The 21,798-nt window shown below is 42.1% G+C and overlaps 1 protein-coding gene across 2 annotated transcripts in view; it reads right to left on the bottom strand.

Annotated features, from left to right (window-relative positions):
* The window catches only part of LOC138958508 (SEC14-like protein 1), a 70,004-nt gene that overhangs the window by 12,875 nt on the left and 35,331 nt on the right, over nucleotides 1-21,798 (bottom strand). For both annotated transcript variants that reach the window (XM_070329679.1, XM_070329678.1), the window contains exons 5-12: nucleotides 14,517-14,766; nucleotides 7,577-7,722; nucleotides 6,660-6,849; nucleotides 4,849-4,937; nucleotides 3,243-3,313; nucleotides 2,090-2,396; nucleotides 1,455-1,595; nucleotides 219-467 (exon numbers count right to left, since the gene is read on the bottom strand). In XM_070329679.1, the coding sequence (XP_070185780.1) occupies nucleotides 219-467; nucleotides 1,455-1,595; nucleotides 2,090-2,396; nucleotides 3,243-3,313; nucleotides 4,849-4,937; nucleotides 6,660-6,849; nucleotides 7,577-7,722; nucleotides 14,517-14,766 (1,443 nt within the window). The remainder of the gene's footprint in view (nucleotides 1-218; nucleotides 468-1,454; nucleotides 1,596-2,089; nucleotides 2,397-3,242; nucleotides 3,314-4,848; nucleotides 4,938-6,659; nucleotides 6,850-7,576; nucleotides 7,723-14,516; nucleotides 14,767-21,798) is intronic.

Genomic DNA, 21,798 nt, shown 5'->3' on the forward strand with positions numbered 1-21,798 from the left:
TGAGTGTCCTCCACACATCATTCGAACATCCAAAATACTGGATTGGCATCGAGATACCCTTGTGAAGAAAGGTAGTCTATAAATTTTGTTGATCTAATCTTTTTTCCACCGACCGTACTGATCATATTTTAGACAATCAAGCGTACAAAATACAGTGAAATCATATGGGTTCCCAGGTCTGAATAAAGCATGAAATGAAATGACATATTATGTCACACCTGAACGCTGTCACCATCACGACATATATGTGGCGGTTCCACAATGCTGATGTCAACGCCGACGGTCATGGTCTTGTTGATGTATTGCACGGACCCGATGCCCCCCGTGGCCCCGCTGACGTGGTGCTGGTGCACGGGGTCTTCACGGATGGATTGCTTGCAGCGGAACACGGTGAAGGTCACGTCGCCCTTCAGGATGTCAAAGTCCCAGGTGATGACCGAGCCCTTCTGGGGAACTTGTATCAACACCTGCACGCGTAGTACAAACGATGAATTCATAGCACAAACATAATGGTAATATTAAGGCAAAAAAAAAAAAAATAGTCTGTTTATGGTAACCCGGCTGACCCTATTTTTTTCGCGCGACCCTAGATTTTTTTTTGCCATTTGGGAAAAAAAAAAAAAAAAAGAAAAATTACGTAAAAATATGTTTTTTTGGAAAAAAAACAAATACAAAAAAAAAACAAATCCCGACCTACCGACCCTATTTTTTTGGCCTATGTTACCGTAAACAGACCTATTTTTTGGGGGGCCTGACAGTCCTGCCAACCCTTGTCAAACTTCAAGTGCAGCAATTTTTTAATTTTTTATTTTCAGTGTAGCAAATGGTGTTTTAGTGTAGCATTGTTTAAAATGTATTTGCACATCCACATGCAAGCTTTTTCGCGCAAGAATATATACATTCTTAAAAAGTTTATTTGGGAAAAAAGGAAACATAATGACCAATATAGAGTGCGGTGCCACTTTTCAGTGTTGAAAATGTTCTCTGACACAAATTCTAACACCTACACGGAGTGAGAATCAGAACTGAGTACCAAGACTCACAAAAAAGGGCAAATTTTTACATGCCTGAGGTTATTTCGTTAGAGCGTGGCAATTCTAATCTTTACGTAAAAGCATAGCAATTTTTGTTAAAACGTAGCAGTCGGCAGCTCTGTAATAATGAAGACTTATAAATCATTTATTCTCCTGAGAGCTCACAGCGATGAACACAACCAACAACACAGTCACACATTCATTGCAGTTACTGCCCTTTGAACACATGATAAAGCAACAAACAAAATTTTCAGCACGACCTCTATTCTCTTCTGGAACTTTTTAGCAATAATAAAAGCATTGGAGAAATTTAGTACTGGAGTATTTTATTCAGATACAAGTTAACAAAGCCATGTAATGTATGATATAATAAAGGAGCACAACAAGATAAACTTATGAATGTGGAGAAACTTGTGTTACCTCGTGGGGGAACTCTCTGACCACATGCGCCGTCTGATAGAGACTGCTGGGGCTGAGGGCTGACTGCTCGTCCGGCGAGCGATCTATCAACTCCTCCTGGTACAGTGACTTGGGCACCAGGCCCCCCTCTGGCACGTCACACTGCACAGGTACACACTCAACATCACTTGAATGTATACACAGTGGAACACTTCCTTTAAGACCTCCAAATATCTGAGAAAATCAGGTCTTAAAAAGAAGGAAGTCTTATAATAGGGGGTATATTTACAAAATTTATGAACAGAAGAACTAAAAAATCAAGGTCTTAAGAGGAGCGGGGTCCTAAAAGGGGGGTTCCACTGTATACCAGTACAAAAACAATCCTTTCTCAGTCTTCATGGAAGGGACAAACGAGCATATGTGTGTATTTTACATTTTACAAATGTTCCCCCATAATCCTCAGTTTTTTTCTATCCATGTTTTACACTATACCTCATATGAAAAGATGCCAGAAGTTTCACAATGTTACCTTTTACCTACTTTCTGCTCCATATTTTTAGCAACTGTCACTGGCCACATAGCGAGACACTGAAAAAGAAATGTCTTGCTCTAACCTGCAGTAATGCTATCAAACCATTAAAAGAAGCAAAACTCACATAGCAGTCCCCTCCCAGAAAGTCTGGTATGTACTGTTTCTCCACAAACTCCACCAAACCCCCAGCACCCAGATAGTCCTTGCCACCATAAATCATGAACTTGTGCCGCGTGTTCTCGTCAATGAACGGGGACACCAGCGTCCACAGCACAGGGAAGACACGAGGGGCGCGCACAATGAGAAGCCGGCCCATGGTCTCTGGGTAGTTGGCCTCCACTGTCTCGATGATGCGGAGCAAGGCGCGGATACCTGGACGCCACAGGTGCCGCATGCTCAGGCCGTCCAGGTCCACAATGCAGGTGCAAGCACTAAAAAAAAGTGGAATGGACAGTTGACACTGATATGCTGGTCAAACTCCTTCAAGGAGAAGAACAATTAATTGTGACAGCGAGAAATAAAAAGACCTAAAATTCTGTTCTCATGTGTGAACAAAAACGATGAAGTTACAATTTAAATTTAACCAAATTTTATTCTCACGTATGTACAGTATTTTGGGGTCTTTTTATTTATCGATTTGCCAAATTAACAATAGAGTCACTAAAAAGACTGGGCGGGGATGTAGCTCAGTCGGTAGCGCGCTGGATTTTTATCCAGTGGGCCGCTGTCAGCGTGAGTTCGTCCCCACGTTCGGCGAGAGATTTATTTCTCAGAGTCAACTTTGTGTGCAGACTCTCCTCGGTGTCCGAACACCCCCGTGTGTGCACGCAAGCACAAGACCAAGTGCACACGAAACAGATCCTGTAATCCATGTCAGAGTTCGGTGGGTTATAGAAACACGAAAATACCCAGCATGCTTCCTCCGAAAGCGGCGTATGGCTGCCTAAATGGCGGGGTAAAAACGGTCATACACGTAAAAGCCGTGGGAGTTTCAGCCCATGAACGAACAAACTAACTGAAAAGACTGGAATCACAGTCAGCCACAACTTAATAACAATTTTGTCCTAAGGACAATTGTCGTATTTTGATATAACCAGATCTTGTTTCTAGGTTGCCGAGTAGTTGTCTTTTAACTCAGTCTCTGCTATGTAGACATGTTGCTGGAAAAAAAAGTTGTACTTTATGTTAACAGATCTAAGGTGTGGCGGTCCTACACTGTGTAACAACGTCATGACAACTTGGAAACACAAACACACCAAAGAATTACACAATCTCACCTAACAGGATATCCCCTTTTATTGGTGGCTTCAGCTGCAAGCATCAAACCCTCCTCATTCTTTGCCAATACCTGCCAAAGAAAGAAACAAGTCGCGTAAGGCGAAATTACTACATTTAGTCAAGCTGTGGAACTCACAGAATGAAACTGAACGCACTGCATTTTTTCACAATGACCGTAGTCCGCCGCTAGTGCAAAAGGCAGTAAAAGTGACGAGCCTGTTTAGCGCGGTAGCGGTTGCGCTGTGCTGCATAGCACGCTTTACTGTACCTCTCTTCGTTTTAACTTTCTGAGCGTGTTTTTAATCCAAACATATCATATCTATATGTTTTTGGAATCAGGAACCGACAAGGAATAAGATGAAATTGTTTTTAAAACGATTTCGGACATTTTATTTTAATCATAATTTTTATATTTTTAATTTTCAGAGCTTGTTTTTAATCCGAATATAACATATTTATATGTTTTTGGAATCAGAACATGATGAAGAATAAAATAAAAGTAATTTTGGATCGTTTTATAAAAAAATAATTTTAATTACAATTTTCAGATTTTTAATGACCAAAGTCATCAATTAATTTTTAAGCCTCCATGCTGAAATGCAATACCAAAGTCCGGCCTTCGTCGAAGATTGCTTGGCCAAAATTTCAATCAATTTGATTGAAAAATGAAGGTGTGACAGTGCCGCCTCAACTTTTACAAAAAGCCGGATATGACGTCATAAAAGACATTTATCCAAAAAATGAAAAAAACGTCTGGGTATATCATTCCCAGGAACTCTAATGTACAATTTCATAAAGATCGGTCGAGTAGTTTACTCTGAATCGCTCTACACACACACACGCACAGACACACACACAAACACACAGACACACATACACCACGACCCTCGTCTCGATTCCCCCTCTATGTTAAAACATTTAGTCAAAACTTGACTAAATGTAAAAAGACAAAATAGATGCACATGTTTACCAACATAACCTTTGAGACATTCATCAACGTAACCTTACAGTAGTGAATGAAGATTAGCTGACTGAACAGACATGTTTCACGGCATAATAAAAGGCATAATATCTAAAAGGCATAATATCTAAAAGGCATAATATCTAAGGAAAAAAAAGTCATCAGATTGCTTCCCAAGTTACACCATAAGATTCTGCATTACAAATAATGCTACCCCGCAGGATTGTCTTCACTTTGCCAAAAAGAAAGTGTTTTAAAAACTTAATAAGAAGTTAATACAATTTTGTAAAATAAGTAACGAAAGAGTACTCTGTGGAGCGTTTGAATGGATTATCTACCCTGAGCTACATTTTATCTACTTGATAGTGTAACAAAGGTGCTGCGCCATAGAGAGAGCTATCTGTCCTGCCAACAGGCAGCACATCTGCACTACTTTTTGTCTCCTGCACCAGAGAGAGGCGGCGCTCTAAAGCTCATTCACCCACTTTGATTTACTTAATTACCATACTAGCGGTGCGTTTTCTAGCCGTGGGCGTCTAGATTAAGGTACAGTGCATTCCCCAAATTCGTCAGATTTGTCAAATTCTCCAAAAACTCCCCCCAAAGGATCAGATCAATAGTTTAACAATAGAAGACTGACTCACATGTTTCAGGATGGCCTCTTCTCCCACAGATCTCATCAGTCCCTTGACGTCCATCTGACCAAGTCGTAGTATGTACAGGGGTCGCCCCTCTGGACAAAATAGTAACCAAATCGCTTCAAAATTAATCTTTGCATAAAAATTATCCAACTGGGTGGTATGGTCTGATATGCTACACAAACTAAAACGTACAGAAACACTGCACATCAGATTTCAATTCCAGGAATAACTATTCATATTTCAGAGACGAAAATCTGACAAGAAAATCCTCAACTTTGAAAACAGAACCTCCATCATCTTGAATCTGCACGCCTTTAACAAAAAACACATTGACAAATACAACCTTTGTAAAATGCATGATGAAACTTCCTTTCTATTTCTCTAAAAGCAGATCAAAACACTATTTAAGAGATTTAAATGAGAGTGGCAATCTTGAATTACCACAAAAGGTAATGCTAACAGGTTACCCTCTTCAGCTGGCAAGTGTAAGGTCAGTGTCAGTCAAAAATACATTTGATGGAAAGCATGTGGTATGTACATTGCAACTCCCCCTTTTAAGAGCAGTCTCTCCCCTCCTCCCCGCAAACCCTCAAAGCCCCCCCCCCCCCCCCCCCTTTCAAGACTGCCCACGTTTTATGACCCTGCTTTCTCAGATTTTCTGTCCGTAACATCTACAAATTTATCTCCATTTTAAGACTACCTCCCTTTAAAGACTTCATTTTAGTGTGGTCTTGAAAGGGAGGTACCACAGTAACAGTTCCCAGGGCTGAGGGGAACGACAAAGTTACCACCCACACGGGAGCCACCCGCAGTGTTGGATTGGTTGAAACTGAGGTGCACGACAAAGTTACCACCCACACGGAGCCACCCGCAGTGTTGGATTGGTTGAAACTGAGGGGCAGGACAAAGTTACCACCCACACGGAGCCACCCGCAGTGTTGGATTGGTTGAAACTGAGGGGCACGACAAAGTTACCACCCACACGGAGCCACCCGCAGTGTTGAATTGGTTGAAACCGAGGGGCACGACAAAGTTACCACCCACACGGAGCCACCCGCAGTGTTGGATTGGTTGAAACTGAGGTGCACAAACAAGTTAGCACCCACACGGGAGCCACCCGCATTGTGGGATTGGTTGAAACTGAGGTGCACGACAAAGTTACCACCCACACGGAGCCACCCGCAGTGTTGGATTGGTTGAAACTGAGGGGCAGGACAAAGTTACCACCCACACGGAGCCACCCGCAGTGTTGGATTGGTTGAAACTGAGGGGCACGACAAAGTTACCACCCACACGGAGCCACCCGCAGTGTTGAATTGGTTGAAACCGAGGGGAACGACAAAGTTACCACCCACACGGAGCCACCCGCAGTGTTGGATTGGTTGAAACTGAGGTGCACGACAAAGTTACCACCCACACGGGAGCCACCCGCAGTGTTGGATTGGTTGAAACTGAGGTGCACGACAAAGTTACCACCCAAACGGGAGCCACCCGCAGTGTTGGATTGGTTGAAACTGAGGGGAACGACAAAGTTACCACCCTCACGGAGCCACCCGCAGTGTTGGATTGGTTGAAACTGAGGGGAACGACAAAGTTACCACCCTCACGGAGCCACCCGCAGTGTTGGATTGGTTGAAACTGTGGTGCACGACAAAGTTGCCACCCAAACTGGAGCCACCCGCAGTGCTGGATTGGTTGAAACTGAGATGTGTTGTGATTTCAACCAATCAGAACCTGCGGTTTGTTTTCTCTCGTTTGGGTGGCACCCACTTTCGGTTCGTGCAGCTCAGCCCTGGTTCCCTGCCCATACTGACCTCTGTCAAAGTAGTGCCAGCCACCAGGGTAGTATTTTTCCATGGTCTCAGGAGTCTTGTAGGATTCCAGCAGATGGTCGATGTTGTGCAGTTTGCGCCAGGCCAGAGAATGAACCAGCATCTCCCGCGCCTTCTCAATGTTGAATTCACGCGCTCGAAGGAACCGCAAAATGTGAGCATCCTTGGGAATCTGTCAAAAAGAGTGTCACGTCATGTGTGAGTCCATGCAAGTCTTAACCACAGTTTAACTGCTAAAATGAGACACTAAGCAAGCTCAATGTCTAAGCAGTGATACATGCATGTCTGAGCAAATCTGTATCATGATTGCTAATAACACCGAAGGCATTTCCACATGTGTACGCTAAACGTGTGATTTGTTAGGCTTTTAAAAAAAATTTTTTTTTTTATCCGTTTGCAAGAAGTTTATCATCTGTTTTACTGTTGATGAAGAAGTAAAAAGAAGTTTGTAAGAAGTTTATAGGGGGGGGGAGGCTTTGAGAGGAGGGTCAAGACAGTGGTCGGGTTTAAAAAAAAAATGGGAGTTGCAATGTACCACATGCTTTCCATCAAATATATTTTTGACACTGATAAACTTCTTGCGAACACCAGACACAAAACCAAGACATCTCGCATCACACTAAAACATTTAAATCCCTGCGCCTTGAATATGTGCGCGATATAAATTGCATAAAATAAAAAATTTAAAAATTTTTTTAAATCCCTGCGCTAAGAACTGTACCCACGGAATACGCGCGATATAAGCCTCATATTGATTGATTGATTGATTGATTTGCAACATTCCACATACCAACTCCCTCCTCTTAAAGACCTGATTTCTCACATTTTTAGAGGTCTCAAAAGCAGAGTTCCACTGTACAGCAAGTGAAGTATATCGCTAGACAAGAGGGGAGGCCTACCTTTCCCTTGTGTGTGTGCGAGAGCCACTGCCTGAGCTGCACCAGACAGCTCTCCTCCACGGGAGTCAGGTGACCCAGGAAGCGAGCGATGTAGTCGTCGTCCAGCTTGCCAGGGCTCGGGCAGTCAGGCAACGCTGTTGCACCCTCTGAAAAAACAAACGGCAAAAAGTCTTAAAAATGTGGACTTCCATAGCCACCATCAACAGAAACATAATTATGACGTATTCAAATTCAGTGGCTCATACAGGGGCCAAGGTAGCTCAGGTGGTAGAGCACTGGACTTGTGATCCTAGGGTCGCAGGTTCGAATCCGGGCCGGGCCTGACACGGGTCAACTTTATGTGCAGACCCAGAGACAGTATCCATGTCTCACCCCCGTATCACCACAGTGGCACGCAAAAGACCTGTCATTTTTCCTCAAGTGCAGATGGCTGTTACCACCTAAACACGCATACACTTGTGTATCTCATTGAAAGTCGAGGTTAATCCCAGGAACATGTCCCTAATGGCTCTGCCGTGAGGGCGTAAAACTTGAATTTCTCTTACCACCACTGCCAGTGGATGACGCCAACAACACCTGCTACAGTGGAACTATGATGTCCCTGAAGTTCAAACAGATGTTATGACTCATAAAAATATACAAAGCCCATAAAACCTTTCTGGTCATGAGTTTTTTTCAGAAAATTCTGAGCATCATACTGACACACATGTCTCTCACTGTGTGTATACATGTATATATGCTTCTGTCATTTTTTTTTTTAACCCCAGGGCCTGTTACTTGATTCTAATTCTCCAATTTTCATGCAGTTGCTTCCCTTTAGCTAGCTTTACTTCACCCTACCATATCAAGAAAATACTCCAAGAATATGATGAGCAACAATTTTGTCAAATTGCCAGACATCAAGTGGAACACACACACACACACACACACACACACACACACACATACATACAATGTACACACACACACACACACACACACACACACACACACACACACACACACACACACACACACCATAAGGGCCTCACACACAAAAGGGCCTAACACTACTCATTACAATGTTATATTAGACTCTCTTGATCACTCAAGTTGAGTCAAAATTTGAACTGGTAAGTTTGAACAAAAGGTAAAAGATATTAGCTGTGTGCATTTACATCAAATCAGCTTACACTGTAAATAATAAGGCAATGGATGCCATCCATTTAACCTACACCCAGAAGTATCTCTTATTTATTCATTTCTTTTTGTTTATTTCAGTTTATTTCCTTGTCCAAGTCATGCACTGTCTAAAAACAAGGAAGCTCAGCACCCCTCACTCACATGACTATAAGTGGGCCAAAAATAGGATTGATGAATTGTACATCCTGATAAAACAGATTTGTGTGACAAGACAACAACATTTTTATAACTCTTACGTCTACTATACTGCTGAACATGCTTTGTCGTGAGAAGTAATCTATCTGCAATTCTTCTGTGAACGTGACACTGCAACCAAGTGGTTCAAATTGATAGCAGTATATTTCATCGAACGCAGAAGAAGAAGAAGATAGCAGTATACAAAATAGAACCCCCCCTTTTCTTTCTTTCTTTATTTGGTGTTTAACGTCGTCGTTTTCAACCACGAAGGTTATATCGCGACGGGGAAAGGGGGGAGATGGGATAGAGCCACTTGTCAATTGTTTCTTGTTCATAAAAGCACTAATCAAAAATTTGCTCCAGGGGCTTGCAACGTAGTACAATATTATGAGTTATTTCTAATATGCTGACTGTTAGCAAATGATAACAAGACATGTCGAGAAAAAAGATATCAAGCATGAGCCTTTTAGGCGAATGCTGATGTCGTTTGTGAGACATGTCTGTTATCATTTGCTAACAGTCAGCATATTAGAAATAACGGTTTTATTACCGTTTAATTCGACCAAAAGAAATTTCGAAGCGACCCCGCGAATTTGACAGAACAGCCGCAATGGGAACTTGAGCGCTTCTACTTGATTATGCCTGTCAGTCAAAGAATTCTCGTGACCTGAGTCAGCCAATCAGAGTAACACACCTGACGTGATGAATATTCATAGATCAAATGCCTTTGACACACAACTCACAAGATAAACCATGTTGAACATGCGTTTCGGTTGCTTCGCTTTTTCTCGTTGAACAGAGAGCGACAGATTTAGAACCGACTCCAGACGGATGGGAAATGACGTAAAGATACATTTGATGTAAAGCGAGTGGCGCAATTTCACTTGATTTTTCCGAACTTTGATCATTTAGATTTCGTCGGCATTGCACACTCACACGACGGGCGGTGCCTTGCTGTTCCGTTACGCACCCACCGACAAAACTCACTTTTCGGTATTTTTTAGATAAAGAGAGTATTACCTGACAGCATTTGATGTGTTATTCTTTAGAATAAATCACGCTGATATTGTTGAATTACATTTTTACTTTGTCTTGTTAATTTTTAGCGTGATAAACAAAAAGGGTCCCTGTCTGAACGTTATAACATTTAGAGGGTCACCTAGAATTCGTCCTGATTGGTCAAAAAGCCATATGGGGCACTCAATTGGTAATAAATTACCTTACTGGGAGAATGCAAGTTTCCAGTACAGAGGACTTAGCATTTCTTACATACTGCTTGACTAAAATCTTTACAAACATTGACTATATTCTATACAAGAAACACTTAACAAGGGTATAAGGAGAAACAGAATCCGTTAGTCGCCTCTTACGACATGCTGGGGAGCATCGGGTAAATTCTTTCTGGTCCCAACCAATATGGGACTCCCCCTAACCCGCGGGGGGGGGGGGGGGGGAGGGGGTAGAAAGTCTATTAAAGAAGGGTCTTAAAATAGGGATTCCACAGTACTGCAAAACTTTTGACCTAAATGTAGCTAAGTGTATATCTCAATGTCCTTTCAAAAATAAAAAAAATCATATTCCACTATAAGTCTAAGTGGTATTTCCTCGATGCCCTAAGTAAGTCCAATGTCTCCATAGTATGATGCAAATCTTGGAAAAAAATAAATTTAAAAGCTTAATAAAGCCTTGTATTTCCAACCTTTATATTTGGATGCTATTTTCAAATCAGAATCACGATTCAATGATCGATCAATCAGTCAAGCTGTCCTTTTATTCCATAACCAGCACTGCAACATTTACATGTACATGTGCGTATTTAACTTTCACCATGATTGAACGATATGATCGATATGTGACATGGTGACACAGTTGTCTCCCTTTCACCACAGCGATGTCTGCCGGCCTTGAGCGTTGGCTATTTATAGTATAGCTCGACATTTCTTTTACGTTGCCGGTTAGACACCTGTCAATTGTAGATGTTTGTGATGGGTTCCGGCTGCTTTAGTCTCCTGGTATGCCCTTGTGAACCTTTAACTTTGCGCTCAGTTTTTGAGGCTAGTAATTATGCTCTAAAACCTCTCTCCTGTTTGATTGGCTTTGCCTCCAAAGTTCATTCTTGTGCTGCGTGCACTCAGTTACAAATATAATATACAACATGTAAACAGGAGAGAGGTTTTAGAGCATAGTTACTAGCCTCAAAAACTGTGCTCTAAAACCTCTCTCCTGTTTGATTGGCTTTGCCCCCAAAGTTCATTCTTGTGCTGCGTGCACTCAGTTACAAATATAATATACAACATGTATAAATCAATTAGTCTGACATTATTACTACAGTGTTACCCCACTTTTAAGACATCCAAAAATCTAATAAATTCAGGTCTTTGTGAAAAGAAGGGGAGCCTGAAAATCTAGCTACATTTACAGGTGTTCATTGTCAAAAGAAGGGGAGCCTGAAAATCTAGCTACATTTACAGGTGTTCATTGTGAAAAGAAGGGGAGCCTGAAAATCTAGCTACATTTACAGGTGTTTATTGTGAAAAGAAGGGGAGCCTGAAAATCTAGCTACATTTACAGGTGTTCATTGTGAAAAGAATTTAGACTCAAAAAAGCAACCCGTCTTAAAAGGTGGAAAGTCTTTAATTAGGAGGGGGTGGGGTGGGGGTCTCAAAAGGGGAGGTCCACTGAACCCCTATATCCTGCTCCTGTAGATGTATACAGTCACAGTGGAACCCCTCTGTGATGACCATAACAGATCTGAGAAAATCATGTCTTTACAGGGAAGGAGTATTACATAATAGTGGTACAGTTTCTCAGGTTATAAACAGAAAATCTGTGAAAGAAAATACATTAAAAAAAAAAAGGGGGGTGGGGGGCTTCAAATGGGGGTCTTAAAAAGGTTTTTCTCTGTACTCATGCAGCTATCCATTCACTCCTCCACAGCTCAGAATGTCTCCACTCCTCCACAACTCAGCAGTTTTACCCTTGTACACACTACTGCCATGAACAGATGTTCAGTGCTCAATAGGCTACTCGGGCAAGCTCCCCCCCCCCCCACCCCCCCCCCCCCCCCACCCTGTCTGTAAGTTTAACAGATGACAGCCCACACACCAGTGGATGCTGTCTGACTGACATAAACTATAGAGGTAACATGGCAGTCTGACACACACTTGTTTGATTTGAGGCACACTCCTCCTCATGACAACAAGCTGCTGTGTGTGTGGGGGGGAGGGGGGGGGGGGGGAATTGGGATTTAGGGCATTTGACAGGGCTAATTGCACTTGTATATTTTGCATCAGGCAAGTGGATTTTGCTCAAAACTGTGTGGCGTAAAGTGGCTCTATGTGGAAAGCTATTTGGGATCTATAGCTGTGAAAGTCAAACATACTTTGTGCCCAGCCCTGGTTTTACTTATACAATGTGAAACAAAATAATGTGGTACTTATGACACATAAATGCAGAAGCACAGGCCTTCTGTGCACCTGAATATGCAAACTTAAAGTGGTCATTTCCTGACCACTGCTTCCTGGCATCCAGCTCATAAGAACAGAGATGCTAAACAGGGCTGAATTTTTTTAATTTATTTTTTTAATCTAGTCTCTGGCTTTGTGCTAAAAATTAATTTGTTCCATTATGTGATGCTATTAACTTTAGCCAGAAAAAAACTACTAAATGACACATCTTTACTGGTTAAGTCAATATTTTTTTTTAAATGAAGCACTGCAGCTTCCTCCTTCATGCATGTCATAACAGTTCATGCAATTTCAAACCGTCTAGGGTTATGTGCCTCTAAAACTGACAATACCATAGATGAGAATCCCATACCTAAACACAACTTTACTGTCTGTTATTTGAGACTCTGACAACAAAATGCTCTCAAATGCAATGATCACCATTTACCATTAGTTTGTGTGGGTCACATGCACTCATATCCTAGTGTTTCATGCCGACAGAGTCATGTTCCAACTCTGTCATATTACCCCAGTTTTTATTTCTTTTGCGTTTTCATAATCACTATTGTTAGGTCTGAAGCTTGCATAATCCTGACATTTTCCCTTCTGAATACATACTTATTACAGAACAGCAATAAAAGCAATCACAATACAGTGGTGACTATAATGGAAGACCCCTCCTCCCATGATCGAGATTCCATCTCCCAATAAAGGACACTGTGTGTTGTCCAATTGAGCAACATGCACCTGTCATGAATTAAAGGCCACTTGCAATGTACAGACATAATTGTTGTTGAGTGGTCCTTTCAACAAAGGTACCAGTCTAGGTTTCCCTTTATTTTGTGTTTTTACAATGCCCCGAGACCTCTAAAGCAATGTGACCGGTTAATTTCTGTGAGTAGCAGGATTCGCACTTGCAAATAAATACAGATTTAGAAAATGGTTAGTGTGAGCACTGTTTCAAATGAAGGAGGCCTTAAAAAGATCTGTCTTAGACAGACGTTTCACTGCATAGGCAAAACAGCCAAATGTCTGTCTCTACCTACTGCATGGACAGGTATCCCAGTAAGGTTTGTGCAAGTGGGTGACACTTCCACACACACACACACACAATCACTGTGATACATAAGACTATGACTATCAGCTGACGACTGCACTTAATACACCCAGCTGTTGTGTGTGTGTGAACAGCTACTGTTTCAGGCACCAGATTGTTCTGATTGTAAACACTGCCAATAGACTGACTGCAGCGGACAATGGCAAACAGAATACAGAACAGTGTCCGGTTTCTTTACACCAAGCGCAGCCATAATTCACACACCCAGCTGTTTCCTGCAGTGGTGTCAGTTCCTATTGTTATTAAATTAATACAGTCATGTACGTTATATGTTTTTAATGTGAACTAGAGCAGAGTTTAGTATTCATTTTATGAACACCACAACCATGTACGCACGCATGGTAACACCTTTGTCTATAGATGCATTCAATTTCAATTCAATTTCAATTATTTTGCTACAGTGTTTCATTCTGGCCTAGCCACAAAAAATTGTTGATCCTGGAAACTCACTGGCAATTTGAACTTTGATACAGGTGCCAGAAAGTAGCCTGCCTATATTGAAATGAAATATTTAATATTCACCACATAATATACCCAGCATCCATCTGCCTCAAATGTGACATTGTTTAAGAGTATACAAGTTACAACTGTCACTGAAACGAGAGTGCACCCTTGGGACCAGCTAAACTATCCCTGCAATGTAGGTGTCCTTTAAATAGGGTTAAACTTCTGTTTGGTATATAGAAAAAGGGACAACAGAAGGTGTCCTCTCCTGGGAGGTACTTGTCCTTTCACCAGAGGTGTCTAAGTACACTGCAGGTATAATGAAACCTCTGTTCTAAAAGTGGTTTTAAGACCCCCGCTACTTTAAAACCCTGTTTTAGATCTTATTTCCCAAAATATGTATAGTTTCTTCTATTTTAAGACTCTTACGATTTGAAGACACTGTCTCCTGCCAAAGACCAAGTTTTTCTCAGATTTATTTTTTAATTTGTATGTCTTATGGAACATAGGTCTTAGTGAGCACAGTATGTAGAAGTGAACAAAACAAGCACATTCTTATCACTTCCTTCTATACCTGATTCGTGTACTTCAGGTGCTGAAGTGTTATGAATGGAGGCTGCTGTGGCTCCCAGCACCAGGCTGTTCTGACTGTGAGTACTGGCCACGCTGTTTGAGCGACTGTGTCGCCCCGAATCCTGTGAGGGTGCATCGTCCTGAGTCAACTGCGTCAGCGAAGCTTTGGGGTTGAGATCCGACCACGGAGGGATGTAGGTGGTGCCCTCGCTGATGAGTTCATTGATGTAGTACTCGATCACCTCTTTGCCCTGTCAAGATAGAAAACAGGGAGTGAACTGTCAAGTGAATTGATTTTCAAGTTAAAACTGAGAGAGAAAGGGAGGAGATGGGGGAGGGGATTGGGGGAGAGGTTGTGTGTGTGCAGGGGCGGATCACATCATTTTTAAGGGGGGGGGGGGGGGGGGTGTGTGTTCCAAATTTCTTTTAGGGACAATTATGTTTGAGACCCAAAGCGTCTAGTTGAGGGCGCAAAGCGTTCGAACCTCCTAGGGGCATCAGGGGGCATGTGCATGTTTAGTTTGTTTGTTTGTTCGTTCATGGGCTGAAACTCCCACGGCTTTTACGTGTATGGCCGTTTTTACCCCGCCATTTAGGCAGCCATACGCCACTTTCGGAGGAAGCATGCTGGGTATTTTCGTGTTTCTATAACCCACCAAACTCTGACATGGATTACAGGATCTTTTTCGTTCGCACTTGGTCTTGTGCTTTGCGTGTACACACGGGGGTGTTCGGACACCGAGGAGAGTCTGCACACAAAGTTGACTCTGAGAAATAAATCTCTCGCCGAACGTGGGGACGAACTCACGCTGACAGCGGCCAACTGGATACAAATCCAGCGCACTACCGACTGAGCTACATCCCCGCCCTCGCATGTTTAGTGTAAACTGAAGTCAACTATGATAGTAAAACTATTAATTCAGGTTCAAGGACACTATACCCCTTTCCAAAGCCGGAGTATGACTATCAAAACAAGGGAAGAACAGTGAGCCACATAAACATGAACAAAATTAAGTTAATTGCGCTAGAATTTTAAGACAAACAACAAATGAGCAGACTAAAACTGCAAAACACACGTAATAGATTAAGGAAGTAAAGAATGTAACATTTGTGACCCTCCACCACGGAATGAGTCACATGTCACCTTTGCATGATTTTCATATTTTTACATTTATCTAAAGAGTTTTTTTATGCTCTATCCAGTGGTGAAAACCGTTTCAGAAAAGAGCGAAAACTGTTTGAGTTATAAGCCTGTGACTAAGGTGACCCTCACACTGTTACCAGACACTCCCCAGACTTATATTAAGCCTAACCGCGAAATTACATTTTGGGTTAAGAACTCAGCAGCAACAGAAGGCCATTTGGCATATTCAGACACTACCCCCCCCCCCCCCCCCCCCCCCCCCCCCCCCCCCCCCCCCCCCCCCCCCCACCTTCACTCTTTCCTACATCCCCCCCTCCCCCACCCCCCCCCCCCCCCCCCCCCCCTCTTCACAAAACATAAGAATAGGAAACTGTAACGAAAGCACAAAATACGACGTCTTCAAGGCTAGATTCCATTCCATCAAAAACCGATCAAGTAGGGATGCCATCACAGGCACTTGCCCGCCCTTGATGGGCTCTGCCGATACTGGAATTGCGCACTAAAATAATCCCTAATCAGCATTCCAGTGGCGTGCCGATGTGCTATGGCCAGCGCTTGGCTCGTCCTCCATCGGGGAGGAGAGGGTGTGAGGGAGGGAAGGGCAGTTGGGGACAAACGGACGTTCTCTCAACGCTCGTGTATCGTGTCTGTCAACTCCCACACACAAACGGTGTGATCAATAGTTTACACGTACAGGCCGACCGCCCGCTCCTCCTCTCCACGCCCATTACTTACACCACTTTTCATCTGGCCACTGCAAACTCCAAGGGCAGGGCTAGTGGGGGAGAAGATAGAGGGAGCGTCGTGCTTAGAGAGAGAGAGAGATTCGGATTCGGATTCGGATGGTTTATTCACATAGGCCATTGCCCCTAGTGAAGGGGTGTGAGCAAAAGCAAAAATATTGAATAATTTTTACATTCAGTAAACTCAAAACAGTGCATATTTTTCTCAAAAGTGGATAACAGATACATCAATGCAGACATCTACATACAAAATTACGATAACAGAGAGAGAGAGAGAGAGAGAGAGAGAGAGAGAGAGAGAGAGAGAGAGAGAGAGTCAGAGAGAGAGAGAGAGACACACACACATCTTCCACGTGAGAGGGAAACCTTCCAGCTACGCTTCAATTTAGCATTGAAATGTTTTCAGGTAATTGTCATTAGAGCTGAGTAGGGTAGGTGAAGACAGCAGGAAAGGGTTTGAGTTGTGCGTGTGCGTGTGTGAAAGAGAGAGCGAGAGAGAGAGCGAGTTTTCGCAAAGCAACATTTTTGTTAAACCACGACTTCAAGCTATAGTTTCAGCCTTTACCCAATAACACTGTTCTAAAGCATTCAGGCAACCCCGATAATAAGAGGATTAGCATATAGTGCTGACGTATGTGGTTCAAGCACATGGGCATCAAAATTCGACAAGGAAGCTACATCTGAAAATAAATCTATCAAAAATAGCAGTCATCTGCCCTCTGCTATTATCTGATTGCTTTGTCCCCACAAAATTAATGATGAACGGTCGATGCACCTTTTTTCCCCAAGTGAAACACGTCAGTGGTACGCACGACCCTATGCTATTGGTACATCTGTATTCAGACAAAGGATGTCCGTCAACGCCTCTAAATGACACAATGAAAAAATGTCCTCTACCAAACCTTTGACTCAGAATTCCATGATATGTGTTAAACTAACGGCGCTACATACCGGTCTTTCAAATGCAATTACAGAATCTGTACTGTTACGTCAGTTGAGCGTTACCACACCTGTCAAAAAAACAAAAAAATAAATTAAAAAGTCCTCTACTCCTCCACCCCCCCTCCCCCCCCCCCCCCCCCTCAATATGTACTGTTGCGTCAGTTGAGCGTTACCACACCTGTCAAAAAAAGCAAAATAATCTACTCCTACACCCCCCCCCCTCCCCCCTGGGCCTTTGAAATGTACCCATTTAGCCTTCCTGTACTCCAGAAACATCAAACAGATTGCTGCCTGCAGGTAAAGTCGATATGTCTACTTCGCAATGCAGACATGAATACATAGCAGAACACTCTGAAACTGAAGAAGTAAAGCATTGGCAATATGAGTAAAGATGCCCCCCCCCCCTCCCCCAAGAAAGGGGTCACACCATGTACCACTGCACCGCAAACCACTACAGTGGTACCTGCGATGAAAAGCCCCTCTTGGGACCAACCAAAAGTGTCCCTGCACTGCAGGTGGTCTGTCGCAACCAGTACATTTTGGGCATGTTAAAGGCACAGTAAGCCTCCCGTAAACCATCACAGATACGGTCAGGCTTTTACACACAGTACAAACACCCTTCCATTTGAACGCTCACCAAACGGGAACATCCTAGGTGGCCTACGTAAAGAGCGAGCAATTTTCAAAGAATTTATTTTTGCGTGGTTTATCTTACCCCTGAGCCATCGTGAACCCGTGTGATCCAGTTTCCCTTTTTCACAATGTAGTCGTCAGTTAGTCATTTGAATGCGAGTCGAGTTTTTATGCACGAAACAAACGGCTGTGGTTCACAAGAACTCTAGCGATGGCTTTTGACTGTTGAGAGGAACGGCGATATGCACTGATAAACCGTCGTCTGCTACGACCCTTGCGTGACCCTGCTTCCGGGCTTTTCTTTTTTCAAACTTTCACAACTTCGAATTGTACTGATCTTGTCTTGATGAAAAAAGAATTCTTTTATGATTAAAGAATGTTTGTGTAACAAGCTGTCAATTTATTATTTAGATTTTAAAAGTTAGGTCTAGCGCAAAAACGCACCACGGTCCAAAAACATTTTGATAATCATCGATTCACGGCTATCGCCAGTTTACATCGATAGAATGAGACCCGAAGAGAAGTAACTCATGTTTGACCTGAGTTCAGGATGGGCCCAAAAAGTGTTCGAGACAATCTGCAAAATTAATTCTTTAAAAATTGCTCGCTCTTTACGTAGGGCACCTAGGATGTTCCCGTTTGGTGAGCGTTCTAATGGAAGGGTGTTTGTACTGTGTGTAAAAGCCTGACAGTATCTGGGATGGTTTACGGGAGGCTTACTGTCCGGGCGTGATTTCCGGTATCATAACAGCCGTCCAGCACCAAAACGAGGCGCCATTGTTGTTGGACCAAGTCCACGAAAATAAATTCTTTGAAAATTTCTCACGCTCGACAGAAAGCAGCCAGGATGTTCCCGTTCGGTGAGCGTTCAAATGGAAGTATGCTTGTACTGTATGTAGACGCTCGGGGAGCTCTGTGATGGTTTACGGGAGGCTTACTGTGCCTTTAATAGACAAAGCAGGACAACCGACGAAAGTGTTTTCTTCGGAAGTGTCCTCTCATCGGAGGTGGCTTCACTTTGCAGGTACCACTGTCCTTGCATGAAAGCGCAGGTAGTGAAGAAAAGAAGTAAAAAATAAACAGAAAACTAGCTAGAGGTTCCGTTCATCCTCTACTGAATACAGGAGAGAGAGAGAGAGAGAGAGAGAGAGAGAGAGAGAGAGAGAGAGAGAGAGAGAGAGAGAGAGAGAGAGAGAGAGAGAGAGAGAGAGAGAGAGAGAGAGAGAGAGAGAAACTGAAACTGAAACTGAAACTGAACTTTATTACCAAAGGATAGAGGTTTTAGGCAAAGCCTAATCTTACAACCTGTCCCTTATACAAACACTTAATACAGACGCACATAATATAGATAGTAAAATTGACAAGGTTATTGTTACTTACAGACTAGACGTACATAATGTAAATAGGAATAAGAAAAGGGTTATGGTTTTGTATACACATTCAAAAATGGGAAAAAACAATATAGTTTGGAAATTGCAGCATAGTTGCAATAATGCATTGCATATAAACATCCAAAACAACTAATAACAAAAGGGAGAAAACAAATGTGGGGAGGAATTGTCCCAATCATTCGCATGTATATCATTATCAATACATACACATAAAGAACAAATCAAAATACAAACATAACTTGACTAAATGTAAAAAGCACTAAAATATCAGACATGAAAAGTGTTCTATTTACCCATTAAGCGGGAATGAAACTGGCGCCTAAACGTTTTCACAGAAGAGGCATTTCGGAGGGGTAGGGGTATGGAATTCCATAGAGACGCTCCTGAGAAGGCTAAACTTGACTTATACAAGTCTAGACGAGGGATGGGGGGAATCAGGTTCTGGGACCCATATCTTTTTGTGGCATGTCTGAAATGTGATTTTAAATATCCAGGAACATTATTGTTAATTACTTTGTACATAAAGACAGCCTTGTTTAGCGTCAACTGATCTTTCAAGGGAAGGAAATTAAGGAGCTTTAATTTATCATCTGTTGGCTTATTTGACTCATGCAGAATTAGTTTTGCAGCACGGCGATGAAGAGAATTGAGTCGTTTGAGATGGACATCACTGCAGTTATCCCAAAGTGTTGAAGCAAAGTTGATATGGGGCATTATGTGAGCGTAATAAAACAACTTGAGTGCTTCCACATCGGCATAATGTCTTAATTTAGACAATAAGTACAAATTTTTAGATACTAATTTGCAAATTTTACTCAAGTGAGTTTGCCATTTCAATTCTTGATCAACGGTAACCCCTAATAATTTATGCTCTTTAACTTGTTGCACTGGAGTTGAATCAATTGACAGTTGAAGTTGTAAGGGTTTTAATTGGTGTTTTTGTCTAGTTGTAATCACCATACTTTTCGTCTTAACAGGGTGAATAACCATTGCATTAGTGGTGCACCATTCTGTCATCTCATCTATACTTTTTTGAAGAGATTGGTTGACGGCTACCAAAGACTTCTGACTGGTGTGGATTGATGAATCATCTGCAAAGAACTCACATCTTACTTTCTCATCTGACACATGAAGAGGTAAATCATTTATATAAATACAGAACAATATAGGTCCTAATACAGACCCTTGAGGCACACCACTTTTGACAGAATCATTCGACGAAGTTTTACAGTTGATGAATACATATTGTTTCCGTTTTGAAAGATATGATTCGAAGAAGGCACAAGCAGAGTCATCTTTTAAGTAGCATTGTAATTTCTTTAATAATAAGGAGTGGTCTACAAGGTCAAATGCTTTTTTAAAGTCCAGGAATAACGCTCCTGTTACTTCGGACTCATTCATAGCTGATAACCAAGTTTCACATAAAGAGCTGAGAGCAGTGTGGCATGAATGCTTAGAGCGAAATCCAGACTGAAATGGATGAAACAAATTCATTCGTTCCATATATTCCAGTAAACATTTCTGAATATGCTTCTCCAAAGGCTTAGATAAAACAGGTAAGAGGGAAATTGGTCGAAAGTTGTTAGGGTCCGTAAGATCCTTGCTTTTTGGGAGTGGCACTACCTTGGCACATTTTAAAATAGAGGGAAAAACGTTTTGTTGTATGCCAAGGTTGTAGACATAAGTCAGTGAATCAATTATGTATGGTAAAGCAAGTTTGAGCAACCGGACAGGAATCTTATCGGGACCCATTGACTTTTTATTCGCCATCTGTTCTATCAGTTTTCCAACCTCGTGGACAGTAATGGGTGGAATAGAAAACGATTCGTTTTGAGTCAACTTTCGTCCACAAAATGTTTTTAATTTTTCTAGAGAGACATCAATATCAAGGGACTCATTCTGCTTGAGACAGGCTTTCAGTTTCTCTGCGAGCGAAATAAAGTGTTGATTAAAATCTTCTGGAGTTATTTGTGACGGAGAATTGGTCGATCTCTTTCGAGATTTATCAAGAACTTCATTCATTGCTCGCCAAATTGTAGAAGTATCTCTCTTATCAGAAAGCAATTTATTAAAATAATCTGCTTTTGCTTGCCTTACCGTTTTCAAAACTTCATTCCTTTGTAATTTGTACTCGCTTTTCAGGTTATGTTCTTTAAAGAAATCACGCAACGCCATAGCCTCAATAATGTCCGATGTCAACCAAGGGGGCAGGTGGGGATGTTTCACCCTATGCTGACGTAGTGGAGCGTGTTTATCAATAATGGAACACAAAATCTCATGGAAAAGATTGCAAGCATCATCTGCGTTACTGCAATTAAATACGCTTTGAAATGGCGCTCGATTAAGATCACAGAAAAAGGCAGACTCGTCAAAGTATTTAAAACTTCTGTATTCGATAGTTGTATGACCTTTATGCTGTGATTTGGGCAA

This window comes from Littorina saxatilis, linkage group LG2, assembly GCF_037325665.1.
Source record: "Littorina saxatilis isolate snail1 linkage group LG2, US_GU_Lsax_2.0, whole genome shotgun sequence".
Taxonomy (NCBI): domain Eukaryota; kingdom Metazoa; phylum Mollusca; class Gastropoda; order Littorinimorpha; family Littorinidae; genus Littorina; species Littorina saxatilis.